Source organism: Marmota monax, unplaced genomic scaffold, assembly GCF_021218885.2.
Source record: "Marmota monax isolate L192 unplaced genomic scaffold, Marmota_monax_Labrador192_F-V1.1 WCK01_AAM20220418_F8-fsc00167, whole genome shotgun sequence".
Lineage (NCBI taxonomy): Eukaryota > Metazoa > Chordata > Mammalia > Rodentia > Sciuridae > Marmota > Marmota monax.
This window is the reverse complement of record NW_026694116.1, coordinates 1,494,502-1,508,649: the sequence shown is the minus strand read 5'-3', so window position 1 is coordinate 1,508,649 and position 14,148 is coordinate 1,494,502. Positions and strand designations below refer to the sequence as shown.

The 14,148-nt window shown below is 62.0% G+C and overlaps 2 protein-coding genes across 11 annotated transcripts; both read right to left on the bottom strand.

Annotated features, from left to right (window-relative positions):
* Nucleotides 1-2,369: 2,369 nt before the first annotated feature.
* On the bottom strand, nt 2,370-4,134 carry Dnlz (DNL-type zinc finger). The gene is made up of 3 exons (XM_046465506.2): nt 3,846-4,134; nt 3,498-3,637; nt 2,370-2,633 (listed from the first exon to the last, which is right to left on the bottom strand). Exons 1-3 carry the CDS (start codon nt 4,062-4,064, stop codon nt 2,465-2,467), a joined length of 528 nt encoding a protein of 175 aa, XP_046321462.1. The 5' UTR covers nt 4,065-4,134; the 3' UTR covers nt 2,370-2,464.
* Nucleotides 4,135-4,275: 141 nt separating this feature from the next.
* On the bottom strand, nt 4,276-14,148 carry Card9 (caspase recruitment domain family member 9). Of its 10 annotated transcripts, none has more exons than XM_046465495.1 (14): nt 14,050-14,148; nt 12,879-13,011; nt 12,511-12,719; nt 11,917-12,054; nt 10,848-11,152; nt 10,586-10,765; nt 10,320-10,463; nt 9,834-9,959; nt 7,673-7,864; nt 7,262-7,303; nt 6,862-6,910; nt 5,259-5,335; nt 4,675-4,751; nt 4,276-4,590 (listed from the first exon to the last, which is right to left on the bottom strand). In XM_046465495.1, the coding sequence occupies exons 2-14, from the start codon at nt 12,896-12,898 to the stop codon at nt 4,491-4,493; spliced, it is 1,659 nt and encodes a 552-aa protein (XP_046321451.1). In that variant the 5' UTR covers nt 12,899-13,011; nt 14,050-14,148; the 3' UTR covers nt 4,276-4,490. The 10 variants fall into 10 exon arrangements, 9 of the variants coding, with proteins under 9 accessions (XP_046321451.1, XP_046321454.1, XP_046321453.1 ...); XM_046465498.1 differs by having other exon boundaries at nt 5,283-5,335; XR_006856398.2 differs by lacking the exon at nt 4,276-4,590 and adding an exon at nt 5,444-5,863 and having other exon boundaries at nt 4,712-4,751; nt 5,283-5,335.

Genomic DNA, 14,148 nt, shown 5'->3' with positions numbered 1-14,148 from the left:
TCCTCCCCAACCACAGGATCCCAGTCAGGCAGGTCCGACTCCCCGAGAGCACCTGCAGCATGCTGGGTGTGCGGGCCGTGGGCACCCCACAGGGCCCCGTCCAGGGCTGGCAGCAGGGGCGGCAGCTGGGCACAGGCATCCACAGCGGTGCTCACGTCCCACCAGGAAGCTCCTGTGGGTCCTAAAGACCTGGCACAGTCTCTCAAAGCCCTCAGCACCACAGGCCCAGGCCAGGCCATCTCGAGCCCGCATCGGGTCCCCACCCAGGAGACGAGCCAGTCAGACAGCTCAGGCTCCCCTGCTGTCTAGGGGAGGTGGGCAGGGGCTGGCAGAGAAAATCGGCCCTCTAAATGGGACGGGAAGTGACCAGAGGGGGTGGCCACTCCCAGTGCCCACTGTGCTGCCAGGACCAGCCTGGACTATGGGACTTCTTTCCCCCACACACCCGCCTGGACCACAGAAGGCCTGACATCCCGAGGGCTGGGAGGGGCGGACTGGCCATGGTTCCCCCAGGCTAGCAGGGAAGAGCTGGCCCGGAGGTTTGGAGGCAGGATCTGGCGGGGTGCAGTCTCAGTAAGCAGGGGGTCACCACTGTTCCTCCCGAGGGAGAAAAGGAGAAAAGGCGAGGTGGCCACAGCAGGGAGAGGCGCCCGTGGGGCACGGGGATGCTGTGATGAGAGGCAGCTCACTAAGGGTGCGGTGGCCCCACTGGGCCTGTCATCTCTCAGAGGCCCACAGTCCTGGGTGGCTCGCTGGGCTTGCGAAGGCCAAGACCTGAAAAAATAACTGTGATTGCAGTGTGGCCGGGCACTTCCCTGACCGCAGGACCCAGCTGGCCTGGCGCTTGTGTGTCCTCCAGAGGAGGCTCTGCGGCTGTCTTGAGTCCCCAGCCACTTCCCAACAGGCTCCATTTTTTGCTCATGTGTAGAGGCTGACAGCAGGAGGTTGCCATAGAAAGGATGCGGTCGGTCATGCCACGCCACGCCACGTGGGAAGCACTGGTCGGTCAAGGCAGAGTGGTACGGGCAGGGCCTCTGATGTGTTTCCGTGGGGAGGAGGGACGAGGGGTAACCAGCTTAGGCTTGGCTTGCTTGGAGAATTCTGGCGGGCTCTGGGCACACAGGTTGCCCAGTTGGCCGATACCTGGCCCAGGGTGACGAGGGTCCAGCACGATGGCCCAGGTGCAAGCCCGTCAAGGAGGATGGGGAGTGGGCTCTGCACAGACCACTCAGCACATGGGAAGCAGGGTTCACAGCCTTTGCTGTCCAGTGGGGGTGGGCCCTCCAGGGACAGTGAGGCCCAGAGGCCAAAGCATCAGCACAGAAAAGGCACAGTGAATACACAAGTGCATGCTACGGGCCTCGGTTTCCCGCAGGAGCAGGTTTTCTAGATCCAGCTCTACAGCTGTGTGTGGCCAGCACTGGAGCCTTCCCAAACACTGGTCTGCATCTCCGGGGGCGGCTTCCCGCACTTCAAGGCCTCCGGGAAGCCCCCTCTGGTCCCTACAACCTCAGTGCCCTCCACAGAAGGGCAGGCTGGGGTGGGGCTGGCTCAGCCTTGAGGGCGATGACAGGTTCCACAAATGGCCCAGGAGGCTCTGGTGGGCCTAATAGCAGGTTGTCTGCCAGGAGAAGGATGGGGGTAATCGAGCCAGGGCACACGAAGCAGATGCACCCAGCCTCCCACGGGTGAGGCGTGAGCTTCTAATCACCAGCTCAGGTTCCCACACAGCGTGTCCCCGAGGAGCTGGGCTCAGCCCTCTGCACCCACCAGGTCCCCAGCCTCTGCTTGCCAGACGAGGCTGGTGATTGATAGTGGAGGTCACGCAGCCAGAATGTTTCTCCAAGACTGCTCTTGCGTCTGCTCGCTTCCCAAACAGGAACATCCTGAGCAGTCAAACAAAGCCGAGACAAGCCACACGTGTGCAGGAAGGGCACGGGGCTCCTGCTGTCCCCCACGTGTCTGAGACCCCAACCTGCCAGGCGGTATGGCAAGGCCGGGTAGCCCCTAGAGGACCCTCCGCCTGGCTTGCACTCCGTTCCAAGCTCCCAGCCCAGCGCCCATCCTGGCTACAGCCACCATGAGCAGCCTGGTTTGCTACGGCCAAGGCTCAGGACTGAGGTCAGCCCTGGCTCATGGAGGGGAGCCACCAGCGTTGTCCCAGGGGACAGCAAGTGACAGGATGCTCAGACGGGCAGGGCCACGTGTGCTCTGACTTTATGTCCAGTCCCTGCCCACCTGAACGTGGCCCTGTGGTGGGCTAGTACAGGTAACTCCTCTGCAGGATGGATGGTGGTGAGCCTGGGGTCCTCCAGCACCGGGGGCTCATGGGAGTAATTCTGACTCCAATAAAAGAAAGACAAGAGAGCTACAGGCAACGTCTGTTTACTGACAGGGGACAGGCCAGTCCGGGAGGTCTGGGCTGAAGGAAGTATCTTCCTGGAGGGCAGAAGTCCCATGTGAGTCAGCTCTGCTCCGTCTTGCCTGGGTGGGCGGGATCCTCGCCTTCACCCTCTTCTGGGGCAGCAGGGGGGTTGGGGGTCCCTGCAGCCTCCAAAATCAGTTCCAGGGCACCCTGGCCAGCCACTCTGCGCACCTTCTCCCCTCTGGATGCCAGGATCTCTTCAATATTCCTATGAGGCAGGAGTGGGGGATGTCACTCCTGTACCTGGCTCCCTGCAGGGCACACCCTGGCCAGCTCGATCCAGGCGTGGTGCCCAGCACGCAGCAGCATCCGGGCCATAGAGGCACCTCACACATTTTCACGACCCACGGCTGCCAGCAAGTGCCACCTCAGGAGCCAAGGGACCACCTCATCTCTCGGAGAGACCAGTCCCCAGCAGTCCTGCCCATGCCCCTTCTCTACTTGGTGATGTCTTATGGGAGGACAGCCCAGTGCCTGGTGTGCTGACCTTGCAGGGTCACTCTGTGGAAGTCACCACAGGTCTTCCAGACTCTGCTGTCAACGACCCTCCCTCATGTGAGAATACAGAGCTCAGAAGTCAGAATGCACAGCCTTCGGCTCCCCAGACAGGGGTGCCAGCCTGGCCTCTGAGCAGGACCCTCAGGCCAGGGCCAGTCCACACCGCCTGACACACATCTCCCAGCTGCTGCAGACCAGGCGCACAAATTGGCAGAGGACAAGAAAGTTCCACACCAGAAAGTGGCAAGGCCATCAAAGAGGACGGAGGTTGGTCAGTGAGGCGGAGCCCCAGGCGCCACCCAGGTGGCCTGACTGGCAGCTGCTGTATTTGGGGTAGCACAGTGATGGCAAAGGCTATCCATGGTCCACCTGAAGTTCAGATTTACCTGCACCTCTGCACAGACAAGGAAACTGGGCTGCTGAGGGGATCTAGAAACCACCAGGCAGGGGCTCCCCAGGGAGGCCAGGTGGCCAGGTGTGTGCTGCTGGGAGGGCTCCTCACCCAGGCCCCAGGCTCAGGCCACCAGTGTCCCCCTTCTCCCCGCGCCCCCCCCCCCAGTCCAGGTGTCCTCACCTCTTCCCATCCAAGTCAGAAAACCAGCCCAGGTTGTCTGCGATGATGTGGTGGCTCTGGCAGCCAGGGCAGGTCACAATGACCACGCCCTGGTGATAGGCCAGCTTCGAGATGCACTTAGAGGACCTTGTTCCACAGACCTGGCTGGAGCAGGGCAGCATCAGGCCAGCATCAGGCCAGCAACTAGACTCCCGGGGAAGGCCCCGCCCCTCAGGAGTGCTCCGCCCCCCGGAAAGGCCCCGCCCCTCGAGAAGGCTCCGCCCCCTGGAAGGCCCCGCCCCTAGCAGCCTCTCCTCTTGGCGCCCTCTAGCGGCAAGGGCGGTCCGTCTTCCCCGCCTGTGTGCTCACTTTGCAGGTGTAGACCAGCTGGTAATGCGCCGTTTCCACTCGTCCCAGCACCGCCGCGGGCCCCGACCCGGAACTCGAGAACCGCCAACCCGAGGGCCAGGCCCGCCGCTTTCCTGCGGCCTCCGGGCGGGTCCTGCAGCCCCACAGGCACCTCAGGACAGGTCCCCGGGGTCTCTCTCTCAGCAGCATCGGCATACAGCCCATCACCGTCCGCAACATTCTGCCCCACCGCCCTCGCCGCTCTTTCCAACCCCGCCCCGCGCCGCTGAGGCCGCTTCCGCCATGTTGGAAGTGGGCACCGGGGCGGACGTGGCCCTCCTTAGCTTCCGCCCCCGGCCCGGCGGGCCGCGCGCTGCTGCCCCCTGGTGCCGCCCTGCGCGCGCTGCGTCCGCTCACCGCCCTGCCGGCGCGGGCTCTAATGGCGCGAGTCTGCACGCTCCCGGGTTATTTTTATTGACTGCACTTTCCGGTATTTCCACAAGCAAGGGTAGTGTACAGTAACAATAGGAGGCGCATTTAAAAATTAGGTGCGCGGGCAGCCTCACGGAGGGGAGTCCAGCTCATTTGCTGTGGCCAGGTCAGCCACGGCGTGGAGTCCGCTGCAGGTGCGGGGAGTGCGTGCCGCCCCACGACGGTCCCGGCGCACTAGGAGCCCTCGGTGTCGGTGTTGTCGCTGCCGGTGGTGTTCCCGCGGTCCCCCTCGCCCTGCCGCCAGCCGTTCTGCATCTTCCTGAGCGCCCGCTTCCTGAGGGACGCCGCAGGTGAGGCAGGTGCGGCTGGTGGGCCGCGCCCGCGCCAGACCGCCCCGCCCGTCCGCCCGCCCGCCCACCTGCGGTAGTTCTCGAAGCTCTCCTTGAGGCGCCGCCGCTCCTTCTCCGGGGGCTCGCCGCTGCTCGCGCCAGCGTCCTGCGGAAGGGCACGGTCGCAGCTGGATGGCCGTGTCCTTCCCGCGCCCTCCTGCCCCGGACTGCACGCTGAAGAAGGCTGGAGCCAAGCTGGCCATCGGGGCTGCCCCCGAGGTGCCCGGGCATAGGGCTGCCTTCTGATGACAGGGCAGCGCGGGCTCCTGCAGCCAGGCCGACTGGGCGCTCAGGCTCCCGCCTGGGCTCTTGCTAGTACACAACCCAGATGGCCGTTTGGCTGAGGGACTCCTGTGCCATGGACAAGGAGGCTGAGTTCCCGCTGGGTAGACCAGAAATGGGGTGTCCTTCTATGGCTACCCCACCCTCCCAAACCCCCATTCTTGGAGCTGTGTCCAAGAAGGTAGGGGCTCCACTTCATGTTCCAGACACTCCACCCCAAAACCCACAGCAGAGACCTTGGATCACCCCCAGCTGCCCTAGTGGAGACACCACCTTCCTGGAGATTAGTCACTGAAGCCCATCGAGGGCTGCAGGAACCTGGGGGTCTTACATGGGGGTTTAGTGAAAGCCACACCTTCTGCGGGGCTGTGAAGGGCTGCTCTTGGCTCTCCCCCTCAGCGAGGCCTCCTGGAAAGGACAGCTTGCCTGTGGGTCCTGCCCACCTGGGGGGCCACGCCCAGCATGGCTGCCCCTCCCCCTCCCGGCTGCCCAGTGCAAGATCTCCTGGGTTCTCACATGGCCAGTTAGTCTCTCCATTGCCAGGCAAGGAAACAGGCCCAGACCCCTAGCCTGGCCTCCCCTCACTCCCAGGAGAAGCCTTCTGAGGCAGGCAGAAGCTGCTGGTCCTAGAGAGTCCCACAACTCCTTCCATCAACCGTCCATTCCTCCTGAGCTGGCTGCCCCCAAAGACCAACGACAAACAGACAAACAAGGACCCCAAGGTTCCAGGACACTTTTCCCAGGTGGCCCCAAGCCCCGTCAGGCTGTGCTGTGTTCCCAGTTGCTGGGTAGCATTTTCAGGCATGGTGACTCTCAGGAGTGGGCAGGGGCAACCTCAAGAGGAGGGCCCAGGGCCTCCAGAGGTGTGGCTGGGATACTGCAGCAGTTGGAAGCAGAACATTCCAGGCTGCTGGACCCCTCTGACTCTCCCAGGATCTAGGCAGACCAAAGTTCAGGCCCTTAGGGCAGAAGTACTGGTGGTCAGCAGGGCTGGGGTGCCAGGCTGTGTCCTGCCTGCCTGGCCGCCCCTCCTGAGCTGCTCTTAGCTGACACTCCCCCTCAGCTCAACCTCCACGCTGCCTGGCTCCTGCCACAGCCCCCTGGGAGCTGGCTACTCCTGAGTCTGCCACCCCTGAACACGTGGGGCTCTGTAGCCTCAAGTTCACGTCTCTGGGTTGTGGCAGATGGCCGCCCCCACTTCTCCATCTGCTGCCACTTCTTCCCCTTTTGCCTCTGCGTGGAGGCTGGGCTCAGGCACCCCTGAGGAAGTATTTCTGACTTCCCACGCAACCTCCCCGGGGCACCCCACCACCCTCCCCGCCTCCCACCGACCCCCATCATCAGAGCAGACTCCTCCCCAGCTCCTACCCACATCCAGGCCACTCCCAGAGGCACCCAGCTGTTCCCATCCACCCCCAGTCTGTTTCTAGGGCTAAGAGCCCCATTTAAAAATGAGCCCAGGAGGAAATCTGCCTGGCCCACTGGAAGCCTCTTCAGCCCCCTCGGTGCCCCTCACCCCCTGCCCCGCATGCAGCCCCATTCCTCTATCCCTGGCCTTCTGAGCCTGGACACTGGCTTACTGTGTCTCCCACTGCAACAGGAAGCTTTGTGAGGAGAGGGTGGGGGAGCCCTGTTTTACTCTGCATTCCCTGGGCCTGCCCAGGGTGGAGGCTCCACACCCACTGCCCCAGGGGGACCTGTCCTCACTGGACCAAGGACCCTGCCAGCTGGGCCCCAGGTTTGAGTCAGATTCTCTGCTCTCTAGGCATCCTTGACCTGATAACACCCCCAAGCCTCAGTTTTCCCGTCTGCTGAGTAGAACATGAAGACTGAAGAGACAGGGCACTAGTTACAGGCCAGGGCTCAGGGGGACCAGAAGGCCAAGCCCCGTGCTTCTGGGCCAGAGGAGTATGGTGCATGGTGTACCCGCTCACCTCTGTCCGAGAGCTGGGCATCCTCCTCCACATCCAGGGGCAGTGAGAGCTTCCAAAGACAGACAGGTCACTGTTAGTCCTCCCTTCCAGCCACCACTCCCCACCAGGACTGGACCCCACCTGCACCCCAGCCAGGCATGGTGCCTGTCTCCCCTCTGTACAGCTCCTCGGGGGCTTGGGCTGCGTGAGGAGGGGCTGGGAAATGGAGCTCTTGCACCAGCAGCCCTGCCCTGGCCTCACTGTACCCTCCAGCAAATGGGCCTCTCCCCCTGCCTGGCCCAGAGCTGGGCAGCGGAGGCTCAGTTCAGCGGGACCCTGGGAGCATAAATGTGGCTGTGGGTGGGTGGAAGCTGGGAGTCTCACAGAGGCCAGCCGGGCACCATCCTGGGGTCACGCTCACCTCCTGGGAGTTCCTGGGGGAGCTGTCCTCCAGATCAGAGCTCTGTGGTCAAAGAAGAGGGGTTGGTTAGAGCAGCGTGGGGTGGGTGGGGTATGGCGAGGGTCCCAGTCCAGCCCCCATCCTCCAGGAGCCCCCATACATGCCTCAGCTCTGGCTCTCCCCTCGCTAGGCTCTGCCTAGAATGTCCCTCCTCCTCACCACCCCACCCTGCTGGCTCCACTTGGTCACAGCCAGTGTCCAGCAGTCCCACGTCCTGCTTAGGCCTGGGCTGTGTTAGCAGCCCTTACTGCACCACAAGGAAGGTCTGGGGTTGTCCTGGCCGCACGCCTGGGTCCCACTCCCTCACTGCACTGACTGGCCCAGGCAGGACCACAGGGCTGAGCTGGCAGGCCACCCTGTCCTGCAGCCCACCAGGGTGAGTGTGTCCAGCTGCTGCTGCTTGAGCCTGCCCTCCGCGGCCAGCAGCCGGCTCTCGCACTGGAACAGCTGCAGCTGCAGCTCATCCGCCTTCTCACTCAGCTCCCGGACCCGCTTGCGCAGTTCATCCTTCTCCTGGAGGCTCCGGGCACACTGCGTGTGCAGTTCCTCCCGGGAGGCCATGGCCTGCAGGAGGCACAGGCCACCTTCAGCCCAGGGCTTCTCTTTGCTTCTCTCCTTACAGCATGACTCCCAGCTTCTAAAGCAAGTTCCCAGCAGGACTTCTAGCACCTCTCGGAGTCAGTGGAGCTGCGTGGGACCAGCCAGCGCAGGCCTCTCCTTTCCCTTGGACACAGATGGCATTTGGGGATTGTAAAGTAATGAAGGCACATGATGGAAAGTGGACAAGCGTGAAGAAGATAAAACTCGCCGGGCACAGTGGCCATGCCTGTGATCCCAGCAACTCAGGGGGCTGAGGTAGGAGGACCACAAGTTTGAGGTCAACCTCAACAATTTAGTGAGACTCTATCTCAAAAACAAACAACAACAACAACAACAAAAACCCACATCGGACTGGGGATGTAGCTAATGATAAAGAACCCCAGGTTCAATCTCCAGTATTGTGGGAGGAAAAAGGTTAGAAATGTCCATATTCTCAACCCTCAGGGCAGTCCTTGTGGCCCCATGTCAACTCTTGACTCCCTCAATTCCCAGAGGATACCCAGCACATCTTTGTTCCCTATCCATGTTCTTGTGATTGGTAAGGACTGGATGCAGTTGGTAATCCAGAGCATGACCACCAGTGGCTACATAAGATTCTTAAAAATGAATGTCGTGCTCTTCTATTTTTCTTATTTTGGGTACTGTGGATTGAACCTGGAAGTGCTATACACTGAGTCACATCCCAGCAATTTTTATTTTATTTTATTTATTTTGAGTCAGGGTCTCGCTAAAGCCTCAGACTTACGATCCTCCTGCCTCAGCCTCCAGAGTCACTGGGATTACAGGTGTGGCCACTGTGCCCAGCTTCTGTCATGCTCCTTTATGCCTGTGTCCTACCCGGGGTCCCTGAGGTGTGAGACCAATGTGCTAGCAGAGGAGGGCACACTACAGTGGGGCAGAACTCTGACCCCAACTGCAGCCAGCAGTCTAGGAGACCATCAGTAGCCCACAGGCCAGTGGGCCCCACCCTGGCCAGGACTTGACTGGTAAATGGCTGCTTCCCTACCTCTTGTCCCTGCTTCTGACTCTGGACCTCTTGGAGACAGCCAAACATGGCCTTGCCAAGCCCACCAGTGCCTGGCACTGGACCAGCTCCTGGGCAGCAGCCCCGGGGTGCAGCCAGTCCCCTCCCTCCCACCAGAGGCTTTCCAGCCCCTCAGCCTGAGAATCTGCCTGGGAGTCTGTGCCCAAGGCAGGGATGGTGGCTGACCCCCTGCTGGACAGGCAGAGTCGCTATTTTCCTGGGGTCCTTGTATCTCCACAGGTGACTCCCAGCAGTCTGGGTTCAGGACTCCTGATACATGTCATGAGTCACCCTCCAGCACTGGCAGGAGCACCAGCTGTCAACTGGAAACAGCCTCCAGGAAGCTGCTTGGGAGACAGGGTGCAGATGCAGCCCTGTGGTGGGATGCTCCGCCAGGTCCACAAGAGTTCCCCAGACAGGCACCCACAGTTCTTTTAAGTTAAAGAAAGCTACTTGCAGCTGAGCACTGTGGGGCACACCTGTAATCCAGCTACTCAGGAAGCTGAGGCAGGAGGACCACTAGTTTGAAGCCAACCCGGGCAACTTAATGAAACCCTGTCTCAAAAAGAAAAAGAAAGAAAGAAAAGAAAAAAAAAGGACTGAGGGTGCAAGCCAGTGTAGCGCACCCCTGGGTTCAATCCCCAGCACCACAAAAAATAAAATTAAAAACAGCTGCTTGCAAAATAGGACTGATGGAAAGCCCTCTTTTGTACAAGATATATAAAAGAAAACTAACGCACAGCACTGAGAGGAGCGTGGAAGGAGGAGGCCCAGGGTGACCACAGCTCTTCCTGAGCGGGATGGGCCGGGTGGGAAGCTGGCCATGGACTCCATGTTGCAGGGGCCATGAGCTTGGGGACCAGCTCCCTCCCTGCATCCTTACCTCCGCACGAGGCAGGAGGCACTCACCTGGTCCCGCTCGATGGCCACCTCCTCCATCTGCTGCAGGACAGCCTCGATGCGGTCCTTGTACATTTTGGAGTCCTTGCGCAGAGCCAGGCACTGCAGCTCGAACATCTCCCTCTCCTCCATGCACTGCAGGAGGGGCTGTTCAGCCGACCAGCCCTGGGCCACCTGGCCTCAGGGATGGCACTTGAGGGTACATTTGGTCAGGCCAGCTGGGGCCAGGAGGAGGCCCCAGGGGCCACAGACCACAGTGGGCCAGACCCAGCAGAGACCCTGGCCATGGCCACCATTCTGCCACAGGCACTGTGAGCCCTGAGGATGGCCCCCACCCTCCCAGGCAAATGCAGGCAAAGAGCCCGCACCAAAGGGCTGTACCCCCAGAAGTGGTGCAGCAGAGAATTTAAATGAGATCCAGCACCCTGCCTTCCAGATGCCCAGTGGGCACTGGCTTAACACCCCAGGCCTGGTGCCTGCCACCAACCCTCCTACCCGGTTGCGGAGGGCCTCGCCCTGGCGGAGGTCCTTGCGCAGGGAGAATATGGTGTTGGCCTGCTCCTGGTGGTCCCGCAGTGCCTGGCGCCAGTCCTCCTCCAGCACCTGGATGTAGGGGCTGTTCCTGTCCAGCTTCCCCTCCTGAAGACGGCCAAGGGCAACTATGACCGGGAGGCCCAGGCTGCCTGGCTGCCAGTGCCTGTGTTGCCCCTAGCCATGAGCCGCCCGCGGAAGCCTGGTGTGGAAGCCTGGCGCAGCCCCACCTGCACGGAGGCCTCCAGCTCCTGCACACGGGCCTGCAGCAGGGCCTTCTCCTGCTGCAGCTCCCACAGCAGCTCCTGGCTGGGCCGCTGCTCCATGGCGTGCCTGAGCTTCAGCGTGTGCTTGCGCTCCACCTTGCAGTCGTCCTCCGCCTTCATGAGGCTGTGCCTGAGTCGGTCCACCTGCAGGGGCGTGGGGGTCCAGTCAGCCAGGCTCCAGGCAGGGCAGCAGGGCGCGCCCGCCCGGGGAGTGGGACCCGCTCACCTCCAGCTGCAGGTCGCGGCTCCGCATGAGTGCTGTGCCCTTCTCCTCGCTGAGGCGCGCCAGGCGAAGGGCCAGGTCGTAGTTCTCCTCCTTGCAGCGCTTAAGCTCGCGGCCGCCAGCCTCGCACTGCTCCTTGAGCCGCTGCACCCGCTCCTGGTGTGTGCGCAGTAGGCTGTCCTTCACCCGCAGCTCCTTGATGAAGTCGTCCTTGGAGCTCAGCAGCGCAGTCAAGTCCTGCACCTTCTTCTGTAGTTTCATGACCTCCGTCATCAGCAGCTGTGTCAGGCCAGACTCCCCAGATGCGTCTGGGGGCCAGGCAGCGTCAGACGGAGCCATGCCCCTGCATCTGCCCAACCTCAATGACCCTAGGTGCTTGAGGACCAGCAGCTGGAGTCAGCAGGCCAGTTCTGCCTGGTCTCTGTTCCGCTTGGGGGACATGAACAGGACACTTCATCCTCTCCCAGGCCACTCCAGGCCAGGGCTCAGGGCAGCCCTTCTTTCTCTCTTTGTATAATAGATCTTCCCCGCTCCCACCCCTGGGTTCTGGGGTGCTCTACACTGAGCTACATCCCCAGCCCTTTTTATTTTTATTTGGAGATAGGGCCACTAAGTTCTGAGGCTGGCCTGGAATTTGGGACCCTCCTGCCTCAGCCTCCAGAGTAGCTGGGGTTACAGGTGTGGCCACTGCACATGCTAAAAAGGATCTTAATGAGATGCAGCAAACCAGTGGGCTACCTGCAGGACAGCATCCCGCTGCCCCTGCTGGGAATCACAGGACTCTGTGGGGACAAAGGCTTTAGAGAGGTGGAACCCACAGCGAGTGGGTATTCTGAGGCCGGGAGAGGTTCCTACCCCCAGAAGCTCCCCCTCTGGAGGCCAGGGGTACCCCAGCAATGCAGGTGCCCAGACCCTGAGTGGGGTGGGGGGGTGGGGGCGGGATCTTCATGCTGGCCCATTTCCAGGTTCTTTCTCCCCCATTTTATGAACTATAGACCTACCAGAAGGACCTGCGAGGGGGAGACCCCGTGCCTGGACCCCACCCCCAAGGTCACCCCATCCTGACCCTCACCGATGATCATGGAGAAGACACGAGCTGGTTCCTTGCCGGTGACTTTCCTATATAGCTGTGGGTAGTAAAGCTCCAGGCTCTCGAGGAAGGCCACGTAGCCCTTGTGACCTGTCCTCTGCAGGATGTCCAGGAGCACGCCTGCAGGCCAGAGAGGCAGGGCTGGGGATTGGGGCATTGGGGGCGGGGGGGGCAGGGCCAGGGCTGGGGAGGAGGCTCCCAAGGTGCAGGTGGGGTACATTCTGGGCACAAGGTACCCCAAGCTGTGTGTGCCCCTGCCCGCCCCACCCGGCTTTGGCCAGGCCTGGCCTGCCCAACACAGAGGTCAGGCTAATGATCTGATGGAGGTGCCCTGCAGGTGGCCTACGATGGGGACAAAGTGCTGCCCGCCCACCCCAGGCCTCCCAGGGCCTCAGTGGTGTGTGAGCTCCCTGCCACTCCAATCATAGCTTCCAGCAACATGGGAGGGGACCTCCACTCCGTCCTCAGGATGGAGGCTGGGGCTCACAGTCCACCTGGGTGGGCCAGGGCCAGGGAGGCACAAAGCAGCCACCTGGGGCCTGGATCCTTGGGGCAGCAGGCGGGGGCAACACTGACCCACTTTCCGCTTGCGGATGACAAGGTTGGGGTCACTGAGCACCTGCTCCTCGTCATCAGGGTTCAGAACCTTGCACTGGCGCAGGTAGGGCGTGATGCGGGCAGGGTCGATGACAGAGATGAGCTTGACCCGGAAGCCCTCCAGGGCATTCCAGCACTCGTCCTCATTCTCATAGTCCGACATGGCCTCCGCAGGCTGGTGGCTGGAGCTGGCGAGAGCAGCCGAGGTAAATGCCCACCTGCTGTGCCCCTGGCCTGGAGCCTAGCCCCAGGGTCAGCCCACCCCAAGTGTACAGGTGTCCTGCCAGGGCTTTGGGCAGGGCCACCAGGGAGCCCCACCCAGGGGCATCTGAGGGGTTTACCCTCACATTCCTGGCTGCATGACCATTTCCCCAGGGACAGCAGAGGCCTTGGGACAGCTCCTTGTCAGGCTACCGAGCTGCCTCCTCCTTTGAGCTCCGGCCCTGCCCCTCTGCCCAGCTTGCTTTCTTCCTGAATCACCTGGGTAAATATGAGAGGAACAGCTGGGGTCTAAGAGAAGAACATTCCCCTGCACCATGACATTCCAAAGTGGTGGGAGGAGGTTTGTCCCACGGGGCCACCCTGCATGGCACTGTGAGTCCTGGCCGTCCAGCATCCGGGCTGGGCGAGGGGCAGGTTGGCTGGTGGCCCTCCCACCTTTGCCTTGGGAGGGAGCCAGGCTGTGGAGGACTTCCTCATCCCCCAAGGCCCCTGCCCCCCAGTCCTTCCGCTGGCCATGGGCTGGTGATGCAACAGCTCCATGGCAGCTCCCCGTGTCACGGAGCTGTTTAGGGAGGGCGGTGGAGGGCTGCTCACGGGGGCATTTGCCATTACCCTAGACCCGGGCATGCTGCTAGGGGCTGGCAGGGTTGCCTGTTGCCCAGGGAAGCTGCTGCCGCACCCTCTCATGGTTCTCAGGTCCTGGGCACTGGTGACCCCTGCACTCTCTGGCCCAGAGAGGGCCTGGCTCCTGCCAGGCTGGGGACACTCAGGCCAGCTGTAGACAAGGGGTCTTCCCATGAGGGCCCACCCTTTGATATCTTCTTTCACCAGTGCACAGCTCAAGTGACTGGCTTCAGGACTGGGCCAAGGTGGCAGCAGCCGAGCAGCTCTACCTCCCTGAGACAGGGATGGGGCCCTGACCGGCCAGAGGAGCTGGCTGGGCCACTGGCCCTTGAGACAGGCATGCTCTTCTGAATAACTCCTCAGCTTCCTGCTGCACCGATTCCCTGCCCAGGCTGGTGGCCCAGGGGACAGTCCTGGGAACACTGGGCTTTTACTGCCTGTCTTTCTGGCCCGAATCCACATGGCCCACACCAACTCCCACCACTGACTCCTCTGAGCGAACAGGTCTCTGCAGAGTGGCCGTGCAGGGCCCGGGAATCGCTGAGGCCGCATGGCTGGCCTGTGGGAGCACAGCACTGCTCTAGGCATGTGCTTCAGGGTCCCCAGCAAGACTATGGTCTCCCAGCCACCTTCCCCCATGCCAATCTCCTGAAGGGCTCCAGGCCAGCCTACCTGCAGGAGCCACCTGCCAGCTGCGTGCTGTCCTGGCCGTGGGAACACCAGGATCTGGGGCTGCCAGGGTCTCTGGGAGATGCTGTCGGCAGCTTGGTG

What these genes read in the sequence shown, in the direction of transcription:
- Dnlz (XM_046465506.2), bottom strand. Translation starts at nt 4,064, where the DNA reads ATGTTGCGGACGGTGATGGGCTGTATGCCGATGCTGCTGAGAGAGAGA. An exon ending in AGCTGGTCTACACCTGCAAA is followed by an intron (nt 3,638 to 3,845) that starts GTGAGCACACAG and finishes TGCTCCAGCCAG; the next exon opens with GTCTGTGGAACAAGGTCCTC. An exon ending in TCTGACTTGGATGGGAAGAG is followed by an intron (nt 2,634 to 3,497) that starts GTGAGGACACCT and finishes CCTGCCTCATAG; the next exon opens with GAATATTGAAGAGATCCTGG.
- Card9 (XM_046465494.1), bottom strand. Translation starts at nt 12,898, where the DNA reads ATGGTCATGCAGCCAGGAAT. An exon ending in CATCCGCAAGCGGAAAGTGG is followed by an intron (nt 12,055 to 12,510) that starts GTCAGTGTTGCC and finishes TCTGGCCTGCAG; the next exon opens with GCGTGCTCCTGGACATCCTG. An exon ending in CCCCCAGGAACTCCCAGGAG is followed by an intron (nt 6,911 to 7,261) that starts GTGAGCGTGACC and finishes TGTCTTTGGAAG; the next exon opens with CTCTCACTGCCCCTGGATGT.